Source organism: Biomphalaria glabrata, chromosome 13 (assembly GCF_947242115.1).
Source record: "Biomphalaria glabrata chromosome 13, xgBioGlab47.1, whole genome shotgun sequence".
NCBI lineage: Eukaryota > Metazoa > Mollusca > Gastropoda > Planorbidae > Biomphalaria > Biomphalaria glabrata.
In genome coordinates, this window is record NC_074723.1 from 11,635,140 (window position 1) to 11,662,428 (window position 27,289).

General features: G+C 33.4%; 2 protein-coding genes across 6 annotated transcripts in view; both read right to left on the reverse strand.

Annotated features, from left to right (window-relative positions):
* LOC106074337 (uncharacterized) overlaps nt 1-27,289 on the reverse strand; it is a 435,581-nt gene that overhangs the window by 366,979 nt on the left and 41,313 nt on the right. The gene's annotated exons all lie outside the window — the stretch shown is intronic.
* On the reverse strand, nt 16,071-26,854 carry LOC106063372 (zinc finger protein 665-like). Of its 5 annotated transcripts, none has more exons than XM_056008517.1 (5): nt 26,703-26,854; nt 24,080-24,125; nt 23,612-23,847; nt 22,620-22,766; nt 16,071-20,254 (listed from the first exon to the last, which is right to left on the reverse strand). In XM_056008517.1, exons 3-5 carry the CDS (start codon nt 23,810-23,812, stop codon nt 18,047-18,049), a joined length of 2,556 nt encoding a protein of 851 aa, XP_055864492.1. In that variant the 5' UTR covers nt 23,813-23,847; nt 24,080-24,125; nt 26,703-26,854; the 3' UTR covers nt 16,071-18,046. The 5 variants fall into 5 exon arrangements, with proteins under 5 accessions (XP_055864492.1, XP_055864489.1, XP_055864490.1 ...); XM_056008514.1 differs by having other exon boundaries at nt 24,080-24,194; XM_056008515.1 differs by having other exon boundaries at nt 24,080-24,194; nt 26,693-26,854.

Genomic DNA, 27,289 nt, shown 5'->3' on the forward strand with positions numbered 1-27,289 from the left:
ATTCATTGTTTGGAGCATTTGTTCAGCTAACTCAGCAGACGTCTGGTTCTCACAAATATGGAAACTTAGAAATGGCAATCTAATTGCTATTTCTTTGGATGTTCTGTCATCGGAGATAACTAAACATAAAAAAATAAAACTAATTTGATCAAATTTCTATTTGTCTTGAACGCTGTCACCAATAAAAGAGAAAAATGGTGCGGAATGTCGTATAGTAGGCCCCTACCGGGCATTTAGTCCAGAACTGCATTGCCCAACATGTCGATCATCTCGTTTTTGAATCTGTGGGGCTTTGATTTCCTGTCAAATTTCAATATTCATATTCATTTCTGAGGTTTTTAATATAAATATAATGGTGTTAACCTTCTTTAAGAACTATGAACCAAGTTTCAACTAAACACCAAGCAATGATCAGTGAAAGACACTATTCCATTCATTTAGTCACCTCTCTATCTTCTAGATCTGTGTTATCAACTTTCGCCCCAAATCGGTTTTCTCTTTAATTGAAATAGCACAAACATATTTCATTTTAACGGTTCCTTTGTTACACTCTAATGTTTCGCTGGCTTGATAAATATTTAATTGTTATGTTCATTTTTTTGTTTTGTTGAGATTTCACCTCCTTCTTTTCTTAACTCTCCCCATCCCCACCTGTAATACTATCAATGGTTTTATGAACATACAGGGACAAAAAGTATGAAGCTATTGAAACGTTTATCACCTCAAACGCACCATTAGGGCTAGCCACCATTACAACTTACAATAAACCCGATAGAAAGAAGTTCCTTACATTAAATATCTATCCATCTATCTATATCTATCTATCTATCTATCTATCTATCTATCTATCTATCTATTTCTATCTATCTATCTATATCTATCTATCTATCTTTCTATCTATCTATCTATCTATCTATCTATCTATCTATCTATATCTATCTATCTATCTATCTATCTATCTATCTCTATCTATCTATCTATCTATCTATCTATCTATCTATCTATATCTATCTATCTATCTATCTATCTATCTATCACATCCAGCTATCTACTTTCTGTTTACTCTGTTGCCATTGTGTTAGGTACATTATATGAAACCTGTTATTACATGCCTCCTTTCGTTGTTTCAAGCATTCAACTTGTTCGGAGAAATAGCATTCACATTTATTTTAGGGGACTAAGCCCAACAAATTTAGTTATATCTGTTAAAACTGAAGGATTAGTTGCCTAATTGACTAATTTGGTTATTTTTATTATTATTCTTGATTCATGTCTTGTCTATGCCAATGAATAATTGTGTGAAGTTTCAACTTGATCCGAGAATGGGTGTGGCAGAAATAACGTGTGTACTCTTTTTACCAGACAGACAGAGTGAGTTGATATAAGCTTTGTAAAAATGGACGTATATTTATAATTATCAATATATGTAAGTAATTAGCTTAGTCGAAGTTTGACTAAATGAATAACAAAGGAACGATACATTTTATTGCGAATATTTTTTTTCTGATGGGTTGAATAGCAGTGACACCGGATGAAACTGTCGCCAACAATACAACTGACTTTAAAGTTCTATATTATAATATTTAAATTTAATTTGCAATAAAACAATAAATGGAGTGGAGATATTTTAGTCTTTCGTTAGTTCAATTTGGAATGGTCCTTGAAAAAAGAATGCACGACTCTGAATAGTCTTATGAGCATTTTTTTTAAATTATCATTGCAGGAAGCAGTCTTGTTATTGGCCATTCCGAATATAGAAAAATCATTGACACAGCAAGAAATGGACAGCATTTATTTGCAGGTTACCTTTTCTAAACTGCCAGATAAATCATTAGCTGTAAGCTGGTATGACCAGAGCTCCTGTCTTGTCACCCTTCTTACAAGCGTTATGGTGCGAAAGCAAAGCCAGAAGAAAATCTTTTGCTTTATCAGATACAAAGATTTACATAAACAGTCAAATGTTTAGAGAAATCGTTACAGCCGTTTTCGAAATACCAGTCCGATATCCACCCATGAAGAGTTTGGAAACTAATAGACAGAATTGAAATAAAACGTCCACTTTGAATGTATACTTTCAATCAACAAGGACCATTGAGTCCAAGCAGGGCCGGTCCTAACAATTGTGGGCCCTATGCGAAATGGATTGCTCGGAGCCTAGTCTGGGTAGGGTAGGGATAAGGATAATAAGTAAAAATTAAGATTTTGTATTAGAAAATAAATTGGTCTTTACATTGTATTCATTCTTTACTTAGTACAAAATCACGATCTCATTAACTTTACTTTACGAGCCTTGCGTGTAGGGAAGTTATACAATATATCATCAAAATTCTGTTACCTACATAGATCACGCTCAATAGCAAGAATTGTCAAATTGTTCAATCTGTTTTCGAGAATTGTTGACCTCAAATAATTCTTTAATAAAAGAAATTTCTATAAACCAAATAAGAACATAAAACTAAAATGTTATTTAACCTTGGTTAGGCCAATAATAGAATATGCATCCTCCGTTTGGGACCCCTCAACTCAAGAAAACATTTAGAAACTGGAACATACACAAAATAATGTAGTGAAATTCATAACAAACGAATATTCACATTTGACTAGAGTAACACCTTTAATAAAATCACTAAATTTAGAAAGCCTTCAGGACAGAAGACTCAAAAGTAAAGTAGCAATTATACATAAAACACTGAACCATAGTCTTCAAATACAAAAACAAAATTTAATAAAATACTCTGAAAGACACAAAGATAAAGGCACATTCCTCGTCCCATATGCTAGGACAACTTTGTACAAATACTCCTTCTTCCCTAGTGCTATTAGGGCGTGAAATGGGTTGCCTAAGCTAGCCAGGAAAACCAGTGAAAACCAGTGACTTGGCAGAATTTAAGTCATTGGTTAATATGCATGACTAAATGCAATGACGCTTGGGACGTAATCATCTTCTTTTTTGAAGTAACGTCTGTATTATATAAGATAAGAAGATAAGATAAGAAACATTCACCACATGCCACAGTTACGGGTATTGATAAAAATATTCAGAGTTGCAACAAAATAGTGTCGGGGAAGAAGTGCATCGTTCATTAGTGGACAGATATGCTAGTTTTTGCCGGAGTTTTGGCGGTGTTTGCTAGAATATGCCTTAAGGATGACAAGTTTGTCTTTTTTCAAGAGATTTTTATGAGTTTCCAGTAGATTTTTAAAATTCCAGAAGATTTCCAAGAATTCATAGAGAATCAGGAGGCCGCTGGAAACCTGTTAAAAGTTATAATGGTTTAATTTAATAATTTACACCTAGAATTAGTGCGGTGCCTATGAAAGTGGGGGTCCCACTGCGACTTCATTGGTTCCAGTGGCCAAAGGCCGGCCTGAATCCCAGTTGTCGTAAGTTGAGTGTGGAGCTCCTTAGCAAGACTTGATTGTCGCAAAGCGACACCACAGCGTCAAGAATCTCAAAAAAAAGATATTATTTGTTACAAATATTTTTCTTAAATTATTTTTTTTTGTATCATCTGCTTAGTCTAAGCATAAGCACCAATGGTATAAGGAAAAAAAAAAAAAAAGAAAAGTTCTCTTAGTTATATAAGTTACCAATAAGAGTTATCTTTAGCAAATACCAAGGGTTACTGGTGATACGAAGTTAATGTTCTTTTATGTAATATTTTGCTGCGTGTATATGTGCTTAAGTTACATTTAATAATTTCATTATTACTTGGTTAAGAATGGATTGTTTCTTTTTGGTAGAACTGTATAGAACTTAAATGCGAATCTATTTCTCTACGTCAGTATCACGAGAACATGGTGATGGCGTTTGTTTCATTACTAGCGCGTGAAAATAGAGAGAGATTCCGATCCAAATAGTTTCATGCATGTAAATACAGGCTAGTATCTGAAGGTCATTCAGATGATGTACAATTAAATACGTGTACGATTGCTATACTATGACTAAATGATTAAAACAATGAGCCTGGTGTAAAAAGACTATAGGGGCGGCATTCGATCGAAAATCAAGATTTAAAATCGAGTTATTTTTTGTTTAATTAATAATATATTGAAGGATTAATCTAGGTCAAGGATGATTGGGAAATAAAAAGGATCCTTGAAATGTTTTTTAAATACATTTTAATAGAAGGTTTCTCAGATAACTTTAAATATGTGTGCATTTAAGCCACAACACATATTGGAATTTATTTCTTCTATTAAACAAATGAAAAGAATTAATGTTCCCAATTTTATTAGCTTTCTTAATGTACATATGATCAGATCTGATTGATGTGATAGACCTCTCTTATCTCTGTCACCTCAGCCAACTCTCCTATTGCTCTTCTCTCTCACACTCCTCTCACAACATCTCACCTTTTTCATACCTCTTCCCTCTCACATCTCACCTTTTTTATACCTCTTCCCTCTCACCTCTCACCTTTTTATACCTCTTCCCTTTCACATCTCATCTTTTTCTTACCTCTTGCCTCCCACAACATCTCTTTTTTTTTTTCATATCTCTTGCTTCTCAATCTCAACTTTTTCATACCTCTTGCCTCAACATCTCCCACAACATCTCTTTTTTTTCATATCTCTTGCCTCTCACAACATCTCACCTTTTCTTTTTTCATATCTCTTGCCTTTCACAACATCTCACCTTTTCTTTTTCATATCTCTTGCCTCTCACAACATCTCACCTTTTCTTTTTCATATCTCTTGCCTTTCACAACATCTCACCTTTCTTTTTTCATATCTCTTGCCTTTCACAACATCTCACCTTTTCTTTTTTCATATCTCTTGCCTTTCACAACATCTCACCTTTTCTTTTTCATATCTCTTGCCTTTCACAACATCTCACCTTTTCTTTTTCATATCTCTTGCCTTTCACAACATCTCACCTTTTCTTTTTCATATCTCTTGCCTTTCACAACATCTCACCTTTTCTTTTTTCATATCTCTTGCCTTTCACAACATCTCACCTTTTCTTTTTTATATCTCTTGCCTTTCACAACATCTCACCTTTTCTTTTTTCATATCTCTTGCCTTTCACAACATCTCACCTTTTCTTTTTCATATCTCTTGCCTTTCACAACATCTCACCTTTTCTTTTTCATATCTCTTGCCTTTCACAACATCTCACCTTTTCTTTTTCATATCTCTTGCCTTTCACAACATCTCACCTTTTCTTTTTCATATCTCTTGCCTTTCACAACATCTCACCTTTTCTTTTTCATATCTCTTGCTTTTCACAACATCTCACCTTTTCTTTTTCATATCTCTTGCCTTTCACAACATCTCACCTTTTCTTTTTCATATCTCTTGCCTTTCACAACATCTCACCTTTTCTTTTTCATATCTCTTGCCTCTCACAACAACTCACCTTTTCTTTTTCATACCTCTTGCCTCTCACAACATCTCACCTTTTTCATACCTCTTGCCTCTCACAACATCTAACCCTTTCTTTTTCATACCTCTTGCCTCTCTTACTCCTCTAACCTTGAAATCTCCCCGCTGACTCTTTTCACCTGTTTGGAAATTTTCCACTTTATTTTTTTTACAATTTCTCTTAGTAGCTTGCAAATAGAACCTTGGAGGACATTGATTTTGAAAACGGTTTTGTTTAAAATTTTACAGTTTAATCGGCTCCACGGTGAAAACTCTGTTTTGATTGTTATAATTATAAATCTGGACGAAGTGGTCATATTCTCTCCATTATATCAGAAAGATTTAAAAACTTCTTGATCCCTCTTTCAGTCAGTGTGTTTCAAGGTCACCTCTCGTCACGGAGAAGTAGGCCTAGTTAGAAACCTAACTCATAAAGCGCTGCTCGTGTGTGTGTGTATGTTACGTGTGTGAGTGTTATTCGTATCTGGATCTGTATTGTTATCGTTATAATAGTAATGCTGTTGTTCAACAATTGTAGTCAAACGGAATTTCCGTTTGTTTGGACCAGTATCTTACTTAATTAGACTTAGATCCTCCAGCGCCGTTCGGCGCATTGGGCAGCAAGCTGTCTCCACAAAGATCTGTCACTGGCAGTGTCCTGTAGTCCTGGGTTCCAATCTCGATGAAGACTGGGATTTTGAATTTCGGAATTTTTAGGGCACTCCTGAGTCCACCCACCTTTAATGGGTACCTGACTTTGGTTGTGAAAAGTAAAGGCGATTGGTTGTTGTTCTCGCCATATGACACCCTGCTCTTTAACTGTTTTAACCTGCTCTTAACATCATCTGCCCCATAGATCGCAAGGTCTGACAGGGGAAACTTTACTCTTTTCTAATATATATATGTTTGATAACAGTGTCTTGATGTCTAATAACTGTGTCTTGATCATGTTTGGTAAGTGTCTTGATGTCTAATAACTGTGTCTTGATCATGTTTGGTAAGTGTCTTGATGTCTAATAACTGTGTCTTGATCATGTTTGATAAGTGTCTTGATGTCTAATAACTGTGTCTTGATCATGTTTGGTAAGTGTCTTGATGTCTAATAACTGTGTCTTGATCATGTTTGATAAGTGTCGTGATGTCTAATAACTGTGTCTTGATCATGTTTGGTAAGTGTCTTGATGTCTAATAACTGTGTCTTGATCATGTTTGGTAAGTGTCTTGATGTCTAATAACTGTGTCTTGATCATGTTTGATAAGTGTCTTGATGACTAATAACTGTGTCTTGATCATGTTTGGTAAGTGTCTTGATGTCTAATAACTGTGTCTTGATCATGTTTGATAAGTGTCGTGATGTCTAATAACTGTGTCTTGATCATGTTTGGTGTCTTGATGTCTAATAACTGTGTCTTGATCATGTTTGATAAGTGTCTTGATGTCTAATAACTGTGTCTTGATCATGTTTGGTAAGTGTCTTGATGTCTAATAACGGTGTCTTGATCATGTTTGATAAGTGTCTTGATGTCTAATAACTGTGTCTTGATCATGTTTGATAAGTGTCTTGATGTCTAATAACTGTGTCTTGATCATGTTTGGTAAGTGTCTTGATGTCTAATAACAGTGTCTTGATCGTGTCTAATAACAGTGTCTTGATCATGTTTGATAAGTGTCTTGATGTCTAATAACTGTGTCTTGATCATGTTTGATAAGTGTCTTGATGTCTAATAACTGTGTCTTGATCATGTTTGGTAAGTGTCTTGATGTCTAATAACGGTGTCTTGATCATGTTTGATAAGTGTCTTGATGTCTAATAACAGTGTCTTGATCGTGTCTAATAACAGTGTCTTGATCATGTTTGATAAGTGTCTTGATGTCTAATAACGGTGTCTTGATCATGTTTGATAAGTGTCTTGATGTCTAATAACGGTGTCTTGATCATGTTTGATAAGTGTCTTGATGTCTAATAACTGTGTCTTGATCATGTTTGATAAGTGTCTCGATGTCTAATAACTGTGTCTTGATCATGTTTGATAAGTGTCTTGATGTCTAATAACTGTGTCTTGATCATGTTTGATAAGTGTCTTGATGTCTAATAACTGTGTCTTGATCATGTTTGATAAGTGTCTTGATGTCTAATAACTGTGTCTTGATCATGTTTGGTAAGTGTCTTGATGTCTAATAACGGTGTCTTGATCATGTTTGATAAGTGTCTTGATGTCTAATAACAGTGTCTTGATCGTGTCTAATAACAGTGTCTTGATCATGTTTGATAAGTGTCTTGATGTCTAATAACGGTGTCTTGATCATGTTTGATAAGTGTCTTGATGTCTAATAACGGTGTCTTGATCATGTTTGATAAGTGTCTTGATGTCTAATAACTGTGTCTTGATCATGTTTGATAAGTGTCTCGATGTCTAATAACTGTGTCTTGATCATGTTTGATAAGTGTCTTGATGTCTAATAACTGTGTCTTGATCATGTTTGATAAGTGTCTTGATGTCTAATAACTGTGTCTTGATCATGTTTGATAAGTGTCTCGATGTCTAATAACTGTGTCTTGATCATGTTTGATAAGTGTCTTGATGTCTAATAACTGTGTCTTGATCATGTTTGGTAAGTGTCTTGATGTCTAATAACTGTGTCTTGATCATGTTTGGTAAGTGTCTTGATGTCTAATAACAGTGTCTTGATCGTGTCTAATAACAGTGTCTTGATCATGTTTGATAAGTGTCTTGATGTCTAATAACGGTGTCTTGATCATGTTTGATAAGTGTCTTGATGTCTAATAACTGTGTCTTGATCATGTTTGATAAGTGTCTTGATGTCTAATAACTGTGTCTTGATCATGTTAGGTAAGTGTCTTGATGTCTAATAACTGTGTCTTGATCATGTTTGGTAAGTGTCTTGAAGTCTAATAACTGTGTCTTGATCATGTTTGATAAGTGTCTTGATGACTAATAACTGTGTCTTGATCATGTTTGGTAAGTGTCTTGATGTCTAATAACTGTGTCTTGATCATGTTTGATAAGTGTCGTGATGTCTAATAACTGTGTCTTGATCATGTTTGGTGTCTTGATGTCTAATAACTGTGTCTTGATCATGTTTGATAAGTGTCTTGATGTCTAATAACTGTGTCTTGATCATGTTTGGTAAGTGTCTTGATGTCTAATAACGGTGTCTTGATCATGTTTGATAAGTGTCTTGATGTCTAATAACTGTGTCTTGATCATGTTTGGTAAGTGTCTTGATGTCTAATAACTGTGTCTTGATCATGTTTGATAAGTGTCTTGATGTCTAATAACAGTGTCTTGATCGTGTCTAATAACAGTGTCTTGATCATGTTTGATAAGTGTCTTGATGTCTAATAACTGTGTCTTGATCATGTTTGATAAGTGTCTTGATGTCTAATAACTGTGTCTTGATCATGTTTGGTAAGTGTCTTGATGTCTAATAACGGTGTCTTGATCATGTTTGATAAGTGTCTTGATGTCTAATAACAGTGTCTTGATCGTGTCTAATAACAGTGTCTTGATCATGTTTGATAAGTGTCTTGATGTCTAATAACGGTGTCTTGATCATGTTTGATAAGTGTCTTGATGTCTAATAACGGTGTCTTGATCATGTTTGATAAGTGTCTTGATGTCTAATAACTGTGTCTTGATCATGTTTGATAAGTGTCTCGATGTCTAATAACTGTGTCTTGATCATGTTTGATAAGTGTCTTGATGTCTAATAACTGTGTCTTGATCATGTTTGATAAGTGTCTTGATGTCTAATAACTGTGTCTTGATCATGTTTGATAAGTGTCTTGATGTCTAATAACTGTGTCTTGATCATGTTTGGTAAGTGTCTTGATGTCTAATAACGGTGTCTTGATCATGTTTGATAAGTGTCTTGATGTCTAATAACAGTGTCTTGATCGTGTCTAATAACAGTGTCTTGATCATGTTTGATAAGTGTCTTGATGTCTAATAACGGTGTCTTGATCATGTTTGATAAGTGTCTTGATGTCTAATAACGGTGTCTTGATCATGTTTGATAAGTGTCTTGATGTCTAATAACGGTGTCTTGATCATGTTTGATAAGTGTCTTGATGTCTAATAACTGTGTCTTGATCATGTTTGATAAGTGTCTCGATGTCTAATAACTGTGTCTTGATCATGTTTGATAAGTGTCTTGATGTCTAATAACTGTGTCTTGATCATGTTTGATAAGTGTCTCGATGTCTAATAACTGTGTCTTGATCATGTTTGATAAGTGTCTTGATGTCTAATAACTGTGTCTTGATCATGTTTGGTAAGTGTCTTGATGTCTAATAACTGTGTCTTGATCATGTTTGGTAAGTGTCTTGATGTCTAATAACAGTGTCTTGATCGTGTCTAATAACAGTGTCTTGATCATGTTTGATAAGTGTCTTGATGTCTAATAACGGTGTCTTGATCATGTTTGATAAGTGTCTTGATGTCTAATAACTGTGTCTTGATCATGTTTGATAAGTGTCTTGATGTCTAATAACTGTGTCTTGATCATGTTAGGTAAGTGTCTTGATGTCTAATAACGGTGTCTTGATCATGTTTGATAAGTGTCTTGATGTCTAATAACTGTGTCTTGATCATGTTTGGTAAGTGTCTTGATGTCTAATAACAGTGTCTTGATCGTGTCTAATAACAGTGTCTTGATCGTGTCTAATAACTTGTCAAATTCATGATTTTATTGGTTCATTGCTTTTTTTTTCTACTTGTTAGCCAAATAATTCATCACATGACATCTAAAATTACTCTTTAAATTTAAAACTATTAAAATATTTTAAATGGAAAACATTGTATATCTAGAACCTATAAAACATAAAATGTCAAGTAGAATCTATATATATATTTCTCTTCATGGCTCAACAGTTTGGACACCACGTAAAGGAAGGATCACTCTTTTATTTCTGTAAGCCGGACGGACTAGAGTTACCATAAGAAAAAAAAATGGGGGGGGGGGGGGAAACAAGTACTATTCACCCGTCACAAAATAGCAGGGCCGGACTTAACCGTTGTGACCAAGAAGTTATGGAAAGATCCCTCTTTTTTATTTCTACCCCACGTAGTCTTAGTCACTAAATAGCAGGGCCAGACTCAACCGTTGTGGGGCCTTGTGCAAAACGGATTTCGCGGGGCCAATTTTGGGTAGGGATACGGATAATAAGCGAAATTTAAGAGTTTGTATTAGAAAATAAATTCGTCTTTGCATTTTATTCATTCTTTACTACGTACAGAACTACTTTACGAGCCTTGCGTGTAGCGAAGTCATACAGTATATCATAAAAACATTATTTCCTATTTATATATTGTCTATATATTCCATGAGATTTTCAACAGATTTTTTGTAAATTTCCGGATATTTCCAGGACTTTTTCGTATATTTTGCTATTTCAGGAGATTTCCAGGAGCTCCTGGTAAATCATGATGCTGCGGGAATTCTGTTATAAGTTGTAAAATGGTTTAGTTTAATAATTTACACCTAGAATTAGCGCGGGTCCTTTGAAAGTGCGGGGCCCACTGCGGTAGCATAGGTTGCATTGGCCTAAGGCCGACCTTGCAAAATAGAGGCGTATGTAAGCCGTGGGTCGACTAGTATTTAGATCTTATATTAACTCTTTGTATCTGTTTGCACAACACTAGAAACTTGTACAGCATTGTAACGCAAACCATTTCTGTTAGATGGTCAACTTAAACAAACATACAACTACTAAGAGTGTCACATACAAGTCGGTCTAAACAAAAGCTTAAAATCAATGGAAAACGTGTCAAAATTCTCTTAGTAAGTAGTAGATCTATATAAGTATTGCCTAGGTCCTTCTAGCGACATCGACTTAATTTGAATTCTAGACATGGCGTACTAAGATAACTTAAACCATAATCATTTTAATTAAATTCTCGAAGTTTAGAGTCTACATATAAACTATCTAATTACTTTTAAAAAAATATGTTTTAAAGCAATTGATAGATTACATAACAGGCCGACATTTTTTAAAAATGATTTTCAGTTTTTTTTTTTTAAAGTATCTTAGAAAATAGAAAAATAATTTTTATACGATTCCTGAACAAAATAAAATTTGGTTTTATTTTTAAGAAAAAGGTTGAATAACAATTTTTATTTTATCTAGTGTTTATGCTAAACTTTTTTTTCAGATCTTTTATTATACCACTTGTTCTGGCTCTGACAGCCACAGTGACCTACAGCGCTGACCAATGTTATAATCAACAGCTGGGTTAATCTTCCCAGTTTTGTCAGCCATGTGGAAGCCCGGGTCTTGATGGTATGCAGAATATATAAACAGAATATTTATCAATCTGCTCAAAACATCTTTTACTAAAATTATTGAGCTTTACAAAACCAAAAATCAAATGAAGTTTGAATGTTTATCAATCTCTTTGTATTTTTTCCCCATATAAAGTCTATAAACTTTCAATCTTGTTCACTTAGATTTCTGTTTTTCACGGTAGAAAAGCTTTTTAATTAAATAAAAAAAAAATAGATTTCTGTGTCAAAAGATACGGGAGTTGTGGAAACTGTTGTATGTGGCTCTAATGTATAGGGTCTCATAGGCAGTGGCCTTGCCTCTCCTGGGTGAGTCAACATAGTGAAGCAATCATTTTTGTTGATCTGTTTATGACCTGATATAATCAGAAATACAAACCTGCTCAAACATTTTATAAACATACTCATTTTCACAACTTATCACTAAACATATAATTTCATGTTCACAATATGTCCTTTAAAAAAATTTGACAAACACATGAAAAATATTTTAAGAAAACAAAACTTAAAAAAAAAACTCTAAGACCTTTTTGTTAAATTGGTTCAATATTATGTCTTTAATAGCGCCATATAAGATAATTTTACAAGACCAATTTTATGTTTTCAAAGCTATCTGAGTACTGGAAGTTCTACAAACCCACCATCATCTTGCACGGGTATTATTAATGTTGCTAAAGCCGTTCCAAATAGAGCCCTATAACGGGAACATCATCAGTTTATAACCAGGCAGGAGACTGGCCCAACTATGGAGGAAGAAAAATCCCGAGGGTAAATAGTGCACTTCACTATTGTCTTTTTTCCCGTGTACTGGAATTTTATATCGAAGATTTTTCTGATTGACAGAATTACGAAAGGTGATTTTCATGTCCACACTGAAGGTTGTTCACTGCAATCTTTTAAAGTTGTTTAACATTTTGTTTTCTAAGCTCCGGCATACGTTCTATTAGGCTTTTTAATTTTAGTTAGGTCAATATTAGAATGTGCATCCTCTGTCTGGGAGGCGCGGTGGCTGAGCGGTAAACCGCTTGGCTTCCGAGCCAGGGGTCTCGGGTTTGAATCCTGGTGAAGACTGGGATTTTTAATTTCGGGATCTTTGGGCGCCTCTGAGTCCACCCAGCTCCAATGGGTACCTGACATTTGTTGAGGAAAGTAAAGGCGGTTGGTCGTTGTGCTGGCTACATGACATTTTTTATGTAGTATTTTTTGATGATACGAATAAGACATTGAGCCTTATCAAAACAATTACATCAATTAAAACCCTTACTAGGCCAGGTGAGGCGCGGTAAAGCGCTTGGCTTCCGATCGGGGGTCCCGGGTTCGAATCCTGGTGAAGACTGGGATTTTTAACTTCGGAATCCCTGGGCGCCTCTGAGTCCACCCAGCCCTAATGGGTACCTGACATTAGTTGGGGAAAAGTAAAGGCGGTTGGTCGTTGTGCTGGCTACATGACACCCTCGTTAACCGTAGACCACAAAACATATGAACTTTACATCATCTGCCCTAAAGAACACAAGGTCCGAAAGGGAAACCAGTTAGGCCAGGTTCACATCTAACTTTACATTCACTTTCACCTATCCTTTTATCTGCTGGACCTTTGGGGCACCACACAAGATCTGTCAACATTCTTTCTCCATTCTTATCTGTCATTTGTCTTTGATATAATTTCATTCGGATGTTCTTTTTGAAAATATTGAAGCCTGCCTGGGTGGACCACTTCGGGGGTCGATTTTGAGTTTGTGTTTCCACACAAACTGTCTTTGTAACCTTGTTCTCCATTATTTTCTGTCATTTGTCTTTGATAGAATTTCATTCTGATAATATTGAAACCTGCCTTTTTACCTGCCTGGGTGGACCACTTCGGCGGCCGATTTTCAGTTTGTGTTTCCACACAAACTGTTTTTGTAACCTTGTTTTACTTTTAAGTATGACTTCTACGTCTCGCAAGCATGGGTGGCCGTAGGGACGATGATCGTATTGCGGAGGTGGATTTTGGCTGATTGATTAGTTTGGCTAAATAAGGAGTAGTTTCTGGAATACTCTCCTGCCTTCCCAATCCGACATGCCTTAAGAGTTGTTGATAGCATTGTTAATTAGAGTAAGCCTATTTGGTTTTTGCCATTTGTTGTAGAGATTTCACATATTCTGAGCTAACTGTTGCGCGATGCCATATTCTGTTGCTATTTTTCAGAGGGATTTGCGATGGACGATGTCCAAAGCTTTTATGTGGTCTACAAAACTAACCACCAACCTTTGTTGGTATTCCAGGCTTCGCTCGATAATGTTTCACAAAATGAAGATCTGTTCAGTGCACGATCTGCCTTTTCAGAAGCCTGCCTGCTCGTCTCCGAGCCTCTTGTTTATTTCATTAATAATTATAAATATCGTTCTAGATAAGACATGCTCATCTTGTCAAGTAGAACAATGAAGGAAGAGGCAGTTATCTCCTACTTTGCTTGAAAAGACCAGGCATTTCACAGAGTGCCTAGATTTAACGTTTCACCGGTAACATATAGGCCTATATTTAGCCTGTATAGAGTCAATATTTACTACACACGTTCATATTTCGGGATCTAAAGTGCACCCCTGAGTCCACCCAGCTCTAATGGGTACCTGACTTTAGTTAGGAATAGTAAAGGCGTTGGTCGTTGTGCTGGCCACATGACATCCTCATTAACCGAAGGCCACAGAAACAGATGACCTTTACATCATCTTCTCTAGGATTCGCAAGGTCTGAAAGGGTAACTCTCCATTTAAAGTAGTGTAATTCTATATGGCCATATGTAATCACCAGGCACTGTTGCATTTTCACCTTTCTTTCTACTACTGTTGAGTATGGCATCTGCAATCGGGGACCCTTAGTTATGCTCGCTCTCCATGTGGATCTATCCAGTGCCATTTTTTGTCCCCAGCTGCTAGTGTCGATTCATGAAGAGCATGTCGAGTCTGCATACATCCGTATACAGTCAAAGTGGACGACCAGCGGCTCCCCTGCCTTCTGTTAGATCACCATACAAAATATCTTGTGGAAGTCGACCTTCTGGCATTCTATAAATGTAGCCAACCCAGCCAAGGCGTCTGCTGCTGATAACACAACTGAAGTCCTGGCACCCTGCTCTTCTTAGCACTTCCACATTGGTTATTTTATCTTGCCGCCTTATTTTAATAATTTTAATATCTTCCACCTAGATGCCTAAGGCGGATCTTTAAAATAATTCATAATTACACATCAAAACACAAGGAATGACAAAAATGTATACATTTTTATTGTAACACCAAATTGCAAAATTACCCAGCATGCTTTTGTAAAGTCATTTATATTTCAATAAACAGTTTTAAAAATAAATAACATATAAAATGATTATTTAAATGCATTAAGCAGCAAAGAAAAAAAAATGCAATTCTAAAAGTATCCTTATCAAACCATAGTAAAGACAACATACATGTAAACAAAATGAACAGTGTAAAAACATTTAAACTAACAAAAGTAAGAAATGAGTTTAGGTACAATGTTGGTCAGGTAGTTTGTTTTTTTAACTGCATTTAATTGGTTAGAGCCCATGATTACAAAACCTTACATAGCAAATTTATGCTTATACCATACCTCAAATGTTTATAAAGTTTTAAAAAAATTTAACTTTAGAATTTGGTGCATAGGGCCTATTTTTATTTTACAGCCAAATCTTATTAAGGATACAAAATACATACACAGTGTATTACACACAGAGCATGCTCAATTTTTTCAAAGTTTAAAATTATTCTTTTTTATATTTAATTCTGTTGACAGTAAAAAATTGGTTGTTTTTTTTTTCACTTTTAAAAAGGAGCAACAAAATATGTGGAAAAAATCAGACAAAAAATAACTGCATAAAGCTACATGCATACAATGTGGCCAGGTATCTCAGGCTACTACAAGACTAAAAGGTATCACAATCAAAATAAAAATATTGTAAAGCAAAGAAAAACTTAAGACATGAAACTAAGAATATATCAAATGAACTCAAAATATTAAACTTGAAATTATTACTACTTTTATATTGATAATCTATTCTTCCATTGTAATAATATTTTTGTTTACATTAACAAAAGACGTCTTTATAAGAGTAATGTAAATTTATAAAAGTAATTTAATTCATATTGTCACATACAATTTTAGACATAATGACCTGCTAGTCATGTAGTCCTATGCAATTTGTATTTCTTTAGTATCCTTAGAGGTTACAGTGTTTAAATAAAACGGAAATTATATATTTTTTTTTAAATCAGAAAAATGTTTAGACAAGGCACCTTTGGCTCTACTAAGGAAATTACCAATTTCTTTGAAATCAAGCTCAACTTTTCAAAACATTTATTTGTGGTAGTTTACATTCACTGCATAAACCAAATTATAATTTTATTTATTTTTTTTTATTTCATTACAGGTTCATTTATTATTTGTATTTACATTATGTATTTTTTTCAAAATCAAATGTTGCATTTTAAGTTTACATTTTATTCCATATTCTTTTTTTTAGCATCTAAATCTTTATAAACTTTTAAGGTACCAGTAGTTTGACATTTATAGTGTGATTAGGAAATATTAGCATGTAAATTGTGGGTTTGTTTGTTGTGTTCATTTTTAGTAGTGACACTTGACAAGTGATTAGGATGCAATTAAAAAATAAGAATTGACAACAGATATATATTAAAAGTTAGTTGATCAAATAGTTTCTAGTTAAGTAATTCTCAAGGTTGGCACACTCCAGGCTCAAAAACTAAAAAAAAAATCATTTACTGAGGTTTATAAATAGAACAACTTTAAAAGCAGACACTCTACATTTACAAAACATAAATTAACTACAATAAAATTCTAGATTCTATCCAGTATATATTTATACTATATATATTTTTTTACATTGTTTTATGTACAAAAAAAATTACATTACAAATGTTTAATTTTACAAATTTTTAAACTTGAAATCTTTTTCTTAAATAATTGACACCAAAGTTCTTTCTTGTAATGGCATTACCCTTGAACCAGAGTATTACATTTTTATTTCCGCCTTTTACATGGCAGAGAATACAATAAAAAATCATGTGACTCTGCGGGACCAATTAAAACAAAGGAAGTTTGGACCATGAGGCATTCATCAGCTACAAAACAAACAAAAAAAGACAAACAATCTACTTCCAGTGCATCATCTAGTTTCAGTAGTTTTTTGTTTTTTTCCAAGTCATTTGAATACCTCAGTCTTGCTTGTTGCTTCACATAGCTCTTTTATGTCCAAACATTAATATATTCTAAGTTGTCTAAGAATTCCCTTAGGTCCATGCAGTTCATTTGACAAGCTAGAGGCAGAGCATTCCTTGTTGGTAGAGAAACCTCTCTCCACAGCTGCTTGCCTAAGTGAAAGTTAGAACATCTCTGAAAACCCTTCAATTCCACTTTCTGACCCACCAGTCTGTAATAAATTGAATCAAAACCTTTCACTGTCCTACAAATATTGATCACATCTTGATTTGGACTGAGAGGGAAAACTGAAGGTCTAATAAAATAGCTTCACAGCTGATACATTGAATGTGATTGCAGGTGTGTCTACAAAAAATGTTTAAATCATGAGCACTTTTGTCATTGTCTCTTTTGAGAAATCAGAGGAATCTTAACACATTTTTTGAACCAACTTGTATGTGACAGGATAATAGCCTTGCCTAATTAGTCTTTTGACCGTTCTGTGATGGTGTCATGAGACTTATTCCTTGGATTATTTGTATTTTTACTGTCTCTATGATTCCACCTTCATGATCAAAGATGAGCACATTTCACATATCCTATGAACTCAAAGATGACTGTGGTTCAATCCTCGCTTTAAAAAGCTGGCCGCATGCGTGTCATAGTTAGGTATTTCAGTCACAGGTAGGCCTGCTTCTTCTATCAGCTTTTTGTTGGTTCATTGGTCTTTCATGCTGGCCACTCTTGTTGCTTCATATCTCATGACTCCGACACTCAGCTTCATGCCATGAAGAGCGATAGAGAGCTAGTCCTAGTGCTTCCCAGCCGTGAATGTCATTATCACATTCACTGAAGGAGCTCTTAAGGGTGTCTTTACAGCACTTGTATTGACCTCCCTGGGAGCACTTTCCTGCACACAGCTCCCCATACAAAGTCATTTGGGAAGACGATTGTCTGGCATGCGGACTACATGTCCCGCCCATAGAAATTGGGACCTTTTTACTGTGGCATTGATACAGCTCATGTTGGACAACTTTAGGATGCATATGTTGCATGAACAAACTGGTGTATTTTTAAATCTGAAGATAAAGCATATCTTTTTTGACATATTGGACATTTGAATTGCCTTTCACTTGTATGAAAATCACCTTTATAACATATTTGACTTTAAATTGGATTTTCAGGAGAATGAACTACCTGGTGCATTTTTAAATATAAAGAATTAGAAAAAATTTTGTGACAAATCTGACATTTGAATGGCTTTTGACTAGCATGTACCATCATGTGCTTCTTTAAATTTGAAGCAAAACAAAAACCTTTTTGACATATTCGACATTTGAATGGTCTTTCACTAGTATTAACTAATTGGTGTCTTTTTAAATTAGAAGAATGAGTACATTCTTTGGCACATGATAGACTTATGGATGGCTTTTCTTCAGCATGAATTAACTGGTGTGTTTTTAACTCTGAAGAGAAAGCAAAACTTTCTGAACATATTTGACACTTAAAAGGCTTTTCAAATTGATGTTCTTTTGAGATCCTAAACTCTGAAAATATTTCAGGTAAAATTTGACATTTCAATGGATTTTCACTTGTATGTGTCAGCATGTGATATTTTAAATTATCAGCAAAAGCAAAATCTTTTTGACATATTTGACATTTAAATGACTTTTTTTCAGTATGAGATAACAAGTGTTGTTTTAGATTAAAAGAGTTCCTAAAACCTTTTTGACAAATTTCACATATAAATGGCTTGTCACCTGTATGAATTAATTGGTGTCTTTTTAAACTAGAAGAGCTAGAGAATTCTTTTTGACAAATTTCACATATACATTTTTTGTCATCTGTGTGAATTAAATGGTGTCTTTTTAACCCTGAAGAGCTAGAGAATTCTTTTTGACATATTTGACATCTGAATGGTTTTTCACCTGTGTGACATATCTGATGCGTATTTAAATTTGATGAGGTGCTAAATTCTTTGAGACATACTTTACATTTAAATGACTTTTTTTCTGTATGACGTAACTGGTGTTTTTTTAAATTTGACAATAATGAAAAATCTTTCAGACATATTTGACATTTAAATGGTTTTTCACCAGTATGAACAATATGGTGGAGTTTTAAATTTGATGGTGAAGGAAATTCTTTTAGACATATCTGACATTGAAATGGTTTTTCACCTGTATGAACAAATTTGTGCATTCTTAAACATGGATAGGAAGAAAATTTTTGGTGACATATTTTACAACTAAATGGCTTTTCACCTGTATGAATTAACTGGTGTCTTTTTAAATTTGACAATAGTGTAAAATCTTTCAGACATATTTGACATTTAAATGGTTTTTCACCAGTATGAACTGCAAGGTGCATTTTTAACTTTGAATGTGAATAAAATTCTTTTTGACATATTTGACATTTAAATGGTTGTTTACCTGTATGAACTAATTTGTGAATTTGTAAACATGAAGATTTAGCAAATTCTTGGTGACATATTTGGCAACTGAAATGCTTTTCACCTGTGTGAATAAATTGGTGTGATTTTAAATTTGACAAGCGACTAAAATTTTTAAGACACACGTGACATTTAAATGTTTTTTCACCAGTATGAACTGATAGGTGTTTTTTTAAATATCTATGACTAGAAAATTTTCTTTCACATATTTGACATTGAAATGGCTTTTCTTCTGTATGAACTAATTGGTGTAATTTTAACTTGGACAAGCTTTTAAAACCTTTCTGACATATTGGACATTTAAATGGTCTTTCGTCTGAATGAGATAGTTGGTGTACTTTTAATAATGAAAACCCTGAAAATTCTTTGAGACATATTTCACATTTAAATGGTTTTCCACTAGCATGAATTGATAGGTGTTTTTTTAAATACCTAGGGCTAGAAAATTCTCGTTCACATATTTGACATTTAAATAGCTTTTCCTCAGTATGAATAAATTGGTGTGTTTTTAACTTAGACAAGCTTTTAAAACCTTTCTGGCATATTGGACATTTATAGGGTCTTTCATCTGAATGAGATAATTGGTGTACTTTTAATATTGAAGGGCCAGAAAATGCTTTCGGACATATTTGACACTTAAATGGTTTTATACCAGTATGAGCAAAAATATGTTTTTGGATATATGAAAAACTGGAAAAATGTTTTTGGCACATGTCACATTTAAATGGTTTTTGAACAACATGAAATAGCATATGTTCATTTAAATTGGAATACAAAGTGAATGTTTTTTGACAAATTAGACACCTAAATGGCTTTTCAACCTCCATTTTATCTTTCAAATAGGAAGATCTACAAAATTTTGTTTTAATATTTTTGGACTGCATATGTTTTTTTCTTTTCTTTCTTTGCTTAATTTCTTGAACCTGTAAAAGAAAGAAAAAAGTAATTCTTAAATAGTCCACAATGTGCATTTTAAAAATGATGATTGAGTATGATGATTAAAAGACTACTATACAGCATTAGTTTTTGTTACATGATCAGTATATATAATTTTCAAGGCTTGTTCTTTAGCTTTACACATTTCCTAAACCAGTGGCTACTACTGTTTATTATTCACACACAAGTGAATACTATGACCATCTTATTAAGATGGTTTATAAGGTGTCATTGAAATACATAACTATTACATCTATGTTTATTGCATGTGTGACATTTATATGATGAAATACTATTAAATCACCATAGAAGACACAATGTTGACACTACAAGATTTTCATGACAAGGCCTAGGACGTATGTATGTTTCAAGAGAAAGAATATAATGGGCAGAGAAAAAGTTGGCAGAATATAAAAAAGAAGAAGAGAAGCAGAAAGAGGTAAAATGTTGGAACACAAGCATCTAATAAAAGAAAACAAAACATACAATCAGCACAGGTATGTTTATAACTTAAATATTGACAATTATTCAGAAATAGATAACTTTCAAGAAACAAAAGTCAATACTGTTTCTTGCCTAAGCTTCTGAAGAGCAATGGCTGCAAACTTTTGTGAGTCTTTGAAATGACAAGCCATAGACTTTTGTATTCAGCTATAATTTCACTATAATTTTTTCAGTATAATCTTTTACAACCCAAAATAGACTCATTGTTGAACAATGCATTTGATTTTAACTATCTATATTCAATCAAAAGTTCTTTACATTTTCTGGTTTTACATACCAAAAATAAAATAAAATGTCTGAAAATTATATATTAGATTTATATAGATTAGACTGTAATGTGTAGGTCTACATGCTTGCAATATTTGTGTACTATACATTGCTATTCTACGAGGGACAGTTATTAATCATCAGTATTTTCACATGCTTAATCTATTCAAATATATTATGTTATTATTCAATTTCTACAAGTGATTTGAAACAATTAAACTCAGAGAAAATATATACTACAACATGTTTCTTCAATATGTTTTATTAGAGACATAGAAGCTACTCATATATGACATTGTGATTTGGGAGACAATACACAGCTCTCTGGAGGCAGGTGGCTGAGCGGGTTCAAATCCTGGTGAAGACTGATGAGTACCTGACATTAGTTGGGGAAAAGTAAAAGCGGTTGTGAACATTGTGCTAGCCATACGACACCCTTGATAACTGTTAGCCATAGAAACAGATGACCTTTACATCATCGCTATGGAGTTTACATGCATGTTTCTGATATAGCCATTCGGATAGTTAGGAAGTGTGTGTGGACTGAATAGATTCGGATGTAATCGGGTCAAAGTCTGTCATACTTGAGATTACAGAGGTGTGAAAGTTAAAGATGGAGAACAAGTGAGAGACAAGTGACAAAAAGACTAGTAGTATTTTTTTGGATTGAGTTACTTAAATTCTCTGTGTATACTGGGTAATACAAGAAATTTGTTCAAATTTATTTCAAGTTCTACATTAATACACATACAACTGTTTGGTTGTACTAGATGTTCGGATCTACAACACAAACATGAGTAATGACAAGCGCTCACTGCAATCTGACAGCAAGCTGTTTTCTAAATCTCAGTGACCTTAGTGCAGGGAAACATTAAAACTAACTTCTTTTTTTTTTTTTTGGACTTTTTTTTTCTTTAAATGAATTTTCATAACATAAAATCAGGTCTATATTGTAAATTGTTTCAGCATTATCTTCCCAGGATCCTCAATGTGGTAATAAAAATATTACATTCTTATGTTTATTACTTTATGCACTGCTATGTTTAATGAAATGTGTAAATTTTTTAAAATAAAATCCCTATTTTAAATCCTAACTAAAATGGCCTACATTCATACATAACTTTCATTTGGCACATAGTAGTCCCTACTTCTTTTTTTCTTCTCCTAGCCAGCTTTTTGCTGCTGAGCTGTAAGCTCTTTTTCAAAAACTGTGCCAAGGAAAAATAGTGCACTGTTGGCCAAAGAAACAGATGACCCTAACCCTAACCCTATAGATTGCAAGATCTGAAAAGGCACTTTACTTTACATCAACTTTCTAATTGCTAGGAATATCATTAGAGCCATTTTCCAAAACAGCATTCAAGGTTTTAGTTTCCATGAAGGTATGAGTTGAATAGAGGTAAAGAAAAAAAAAACTTTAGAAATGCTGAAATGTTTGTCTACATAAAATCTATATCAAAGCGAGGGGGGGGGGCGGGGAGGTCCTACAATGTTCATCTAATTTTTCAAACAGAATGTTATACAGCCATCGCTATAAGACTCACATCTAGTTGATATTTTATGTGAATAATTTGTACTTACATCACTCACAGGTACTTCTGATTTTAAACTTGGTCCAATGACTGGTACAGGATGCAGACTGCTGTTTGACATTTCTGATGAATCCAGTAGACTTGAGTACATTGGTTTATTACCTTCTGTAATGTCTAAGTCTTGCATCATGTTATCCTGAACAAGAAAAATATACTTTAAATATACTCTATCCACTTTTTAATAATTCAACCATATTAAGGGCTAATTTTTTGTCCTTTTAAACAAGAAGACCCAATCTTCTTTGAATGGGACAGGACCATCTAAGAAAACTCCTATAACTTTCCGACTCTAGTAACTAAAATTAAATATTGTTATAACCCTAGTGGCGGACTGAATGGGTTAATGTGTGTGCAGCCTACTGACAAACATGATTCAGACCAATCACACAGGTCAAGGGCTGTTGAACAAGGGACATTACTACTAATGCACGCAATATGACCAATGTTATGGTCATGTGACCAAAAAGCCTTTACAGACGAGAGACAGTGTATTAGAAAGGACAGTTAAGTCCAGGACGCAAGGCAGTAAGGACAGTGTGCTACAAAGCGAGTCCTTGAAAATGTAGCTGCATGAGTCTAGAAGTAGACAGAGAAAGACTTATAGTGTCTAGTAGGCAGTTCTATTGTGTTAAAGCACTTGAATTTGGTGTTGCCAATTGTGTTGTATTGGCTTTTCATGTATTTGTCATTAAACCGCCACATTGTTACTTGAGACTCTTGTTATCAAGTTCTTGTGTTAGATGTGCTATGTTGTGTTTAGCAGTGTTTGCAGAAGGCCTGATAGAGGATAAAAGTAACAATATTCAGTAGTCTAAGGATTAAGAATGTATTTTCTAGTAATCAAGTGGTGAATTCAGTCTATAAAAGAATACAAAGATTGGATTGAGACCTAAAAATAATTCAGAACAGAAAGTAATTAAAATAGACCATTTAATGGTTACATATTATGTCAATGATAAAATACTTTTGATCAAGGCTTACTTGGGAAAATTGAACATGGTTTTCGGATGACTGTGTCCTTAAAGCCACTTCCTCCAATTCAGTCTTCTCAATGTTTATTTTTGACACTTTTTCTTGTATTTCACAAGGAAATTTAGTGAAATCTGTTTCATCAATTTCTTCTTCCTCTTGTTTCATTTCATAGTTGAGATCAAGAGTGAAGTTGTGTTCCATACCAGCCATCACAGTGTATTGGTCTTATAGTGTGTACACATATCCTTGTATATATAAGAAAATAAAAATTATCAGTTAATGTAATTTTTTTATTTCAATAATTTAAAAAAAAAATTTTTTTTACAGAATGACTTAAAAAAAAATCACATCATGTCCTCAAACTTATATACTGTATTTTATCACCCATATAGTCTGCAGCTGTGTGGGGTAGCACAATTTATAATACTCATAAGCATCGCAGAAAAGGAAACTATGGACAATACTGATTTGTCTTACCTTCTATAGTTTGCTGTGTGGTTCTGGCGATTTTTTCATGCTAGCCCTGGTCCATGAGATGTTACAAAACATAAAGTTTCAAATACTTTTAGTTATTCTTTTTAAATATTTTAATCTAGAAATAAAGAGAATATTTTACATATTAGATCTAGATCTATTAATGAAGCGGGCGATGTATCAATGTCCATAATCTAAAGTCTAGATCTAGACTAGAGACCAGACTGGATCTACACCTAGAGAAATTTAAACATTTTAAGATAGATTGAAGCATTTAAATTATATTATTGATTTCTTTATGCTTTAATTATTCTATTTCTTCAATTTTTAAATGCTTTTAACTTAACTAAACAAAAGAAAAAAGATTTTTGTCTATTTATTTTCTTCACTGCTATCTTGTATTGAAATTGAAATGATAACCAATTCATTATAAAAATATTTTTTTTATCTATTGGTCTATTATTAACTAATATATATATATAAATATTTATGAAGGAAAATGAATGGGCTATCCAATTACACCAAAACTTTTGTTATAGCTCTAAAAATGTTTCTCACAGAGGTCAGTAAACAAGCTTTTTTGTTGATTAAAAAAATTAATCATGCTAATTGGTCAGGGTCAAGGTCAACTAATTAATTTCAGGTGCTCAATATATGATCTATAGTGTTCGTTGTCCAATTATCTTTCAGAATATATATAGTTTTATGATATCAACCTTCAATTTATGGCACTTTTAGACCATTTTCTAACATGCATAAAAAAATCCTAAATCTTCCCGGACGCCATAGAAAGTTTCTCAAGACGCTTCATGGGTTAATGTCAATATTGCACTCCTTGAAGGAGCTACTCTGTATATCTAAATCTAGACCTATCTTATAATACAGACGTTAATTCAAAAAATAATTCACTCTGAATAGTAAAAAAGTAAAGTTCCCCTTTCAGACCTTGTGTTCTATAGGGCAGATGATGTAAAGGTCACCCATATTATCATTATAATTTTATTTCATTATGTCTAGATGTTGTTTATGTCAAGCTAGATTCTAGATCTAGATGAAAAACAAATGAAATAAAAAGATTTTAAACAAAGTATAATATATATAGTCAATATAGATTGCAATGGTTTTTCTAATTTGAGTTATTGACATATTTAAATTCTGAGATGAAAGTTGTAATAGTAAATATTTTACCATTTTTTATTTAAATGCTTAGAAACATTTATATTTAATAAATTAGACAGTAAATTCTTGACATCTCCTAAAAAACGGTAAAAAACGGGGTTCTTTGTGATTTTGTTTTTAGGCTAGGTATACGTCACTTCCCTCAACAATACTGAAAAGGAAACTAGATTTGACCAATCATATCACTTCATTTTTACAGTAGCTGTCAGGCTAAGTGCCAACCTAGTCCAGAGCTATGGAACAGTTATATATATATGGATAGATGTAAAAGTATTAGGATAACCAGCCCAAGAAGTAAATATATCATGTGTCTGACTGATTCAAACAATTTGGTCAGTGTAAGGCTAGTCTAGACTACGTGTAGTCAGTAATGACAAGACAACAAAGTGATAGTGTTTGTTGTTTTCTGAGTGGTCAGGTGAGAAAATACACACTGCCATGGTTAGTCAAGCATGTAAATCTACTTTAGCACACATTTGTTTTACAAGATATGCATAGACGAAGATATATTTCTTTTACAAAAATGTAAACTTTACTGTATGCTTTTCCGTCATACAGTAAGTCAATAGATTAAATTAATAGGTTTGTTTGACGTCACATAGAAACCCGGTGAAAGTCTGACCGTTTTTGATGCGTAGGAAAATTACGTCAGAAAAACATCAATTACTAAGTTATTATTACAAATTTAAAAAAAAGAATAGATAATATATTCATTATCTGTAAATCAAAACACATATTATATCAAAAATTGTCAAATCCATCAGAGTTTCACTTTAACTCAAAATATAATTTATTAACATAATTATAATACTTTATAGAATCTAATATTTAAATTTAATTATAAAATGATAATTACATTAGTCAAAGTCTGTAGTATATACTAATAACATAAACTTAATAGATTATTATAGATCTAGATTAGCTCTACTAGATTCTAGCTCTAATTTAATTCTAAAATATAAGCTCTATTAATACTAATAAAAGATAACCTGCACCCATTAAACCACTGTTACATCAGATCTGAACGAAGTGGTCGTCTCCTTTCCATTAGAGCTAAAACAGAAAGATTTAAAAACTCCTTCATCCCACTTGACTTCCCCTTTCGGCTTTGGGTCAGTGTTACATGGAAGTCTAATTCATAAACTTGATAAAGCGCTGGTTGTGAATGTGTGTTTTGTGTATGAATGTGGTTCCCATTTGCATCTCTAGATATAATATTGTTATTCACTTATATTATTGTACAGACAGTAGTTTAGTTAACAAGTTATGCTGAGGTTGTCAATTTGAATAACACTTATATGAATTAAAAAATTAATTAACAATTGTACTTGACTTGTGACGACTTCTCGGACTTGTCTTGTAGTCAAACTGAATTTGAAATTAAATTTCCATTTAATTGGATCAATAAAAATTATCTTATCTACTATTTTAGATTACCGTATAATACCTTCATCAAATCGATTTTTAGGATGTAGATGATCTAGAACTACATTACATGTAACAAGGGACTAGATCTAGACATTTATATGATTTATTTGATTTATGATGGACATGGACTGATGGAGTCGATGATGAACGTTACTAACAAACCAGAGTAGCCTCCCTTGTCACTTTTATTGATTTTCTTTTTTTTAAAGAGCTCTAGTTGGAAAAAAAATAAATTAATAAATATATTCATGTATAATCGAATTGCTAATTTCATTGTTCGTAAATCCCTTTCCCTTTAACTATTTTTTAAATTTAATTTTTTGATAACTGTAACAATTCTGATGACATACACTACAGGTGTACACTGTGACACTGTGTACACTATCTGACTTCAGTGACATGTAAAGGGGATCATTAATTGTATTTTGACTGGTTGGACCATGGTTGGACAAATAAAGAGTTTTTGAGAATAGTATCATTGTGAGGTCAATTGGAGCAGCGGTTCTCAGCATCTGGGTGACTACCTCCTTTTTGGTCGAAACTGTGGATAGTGAGCCGCATGTGGCTTTTCGGGGCTGGATTTACCTATACGCAAAATAAGCTCTT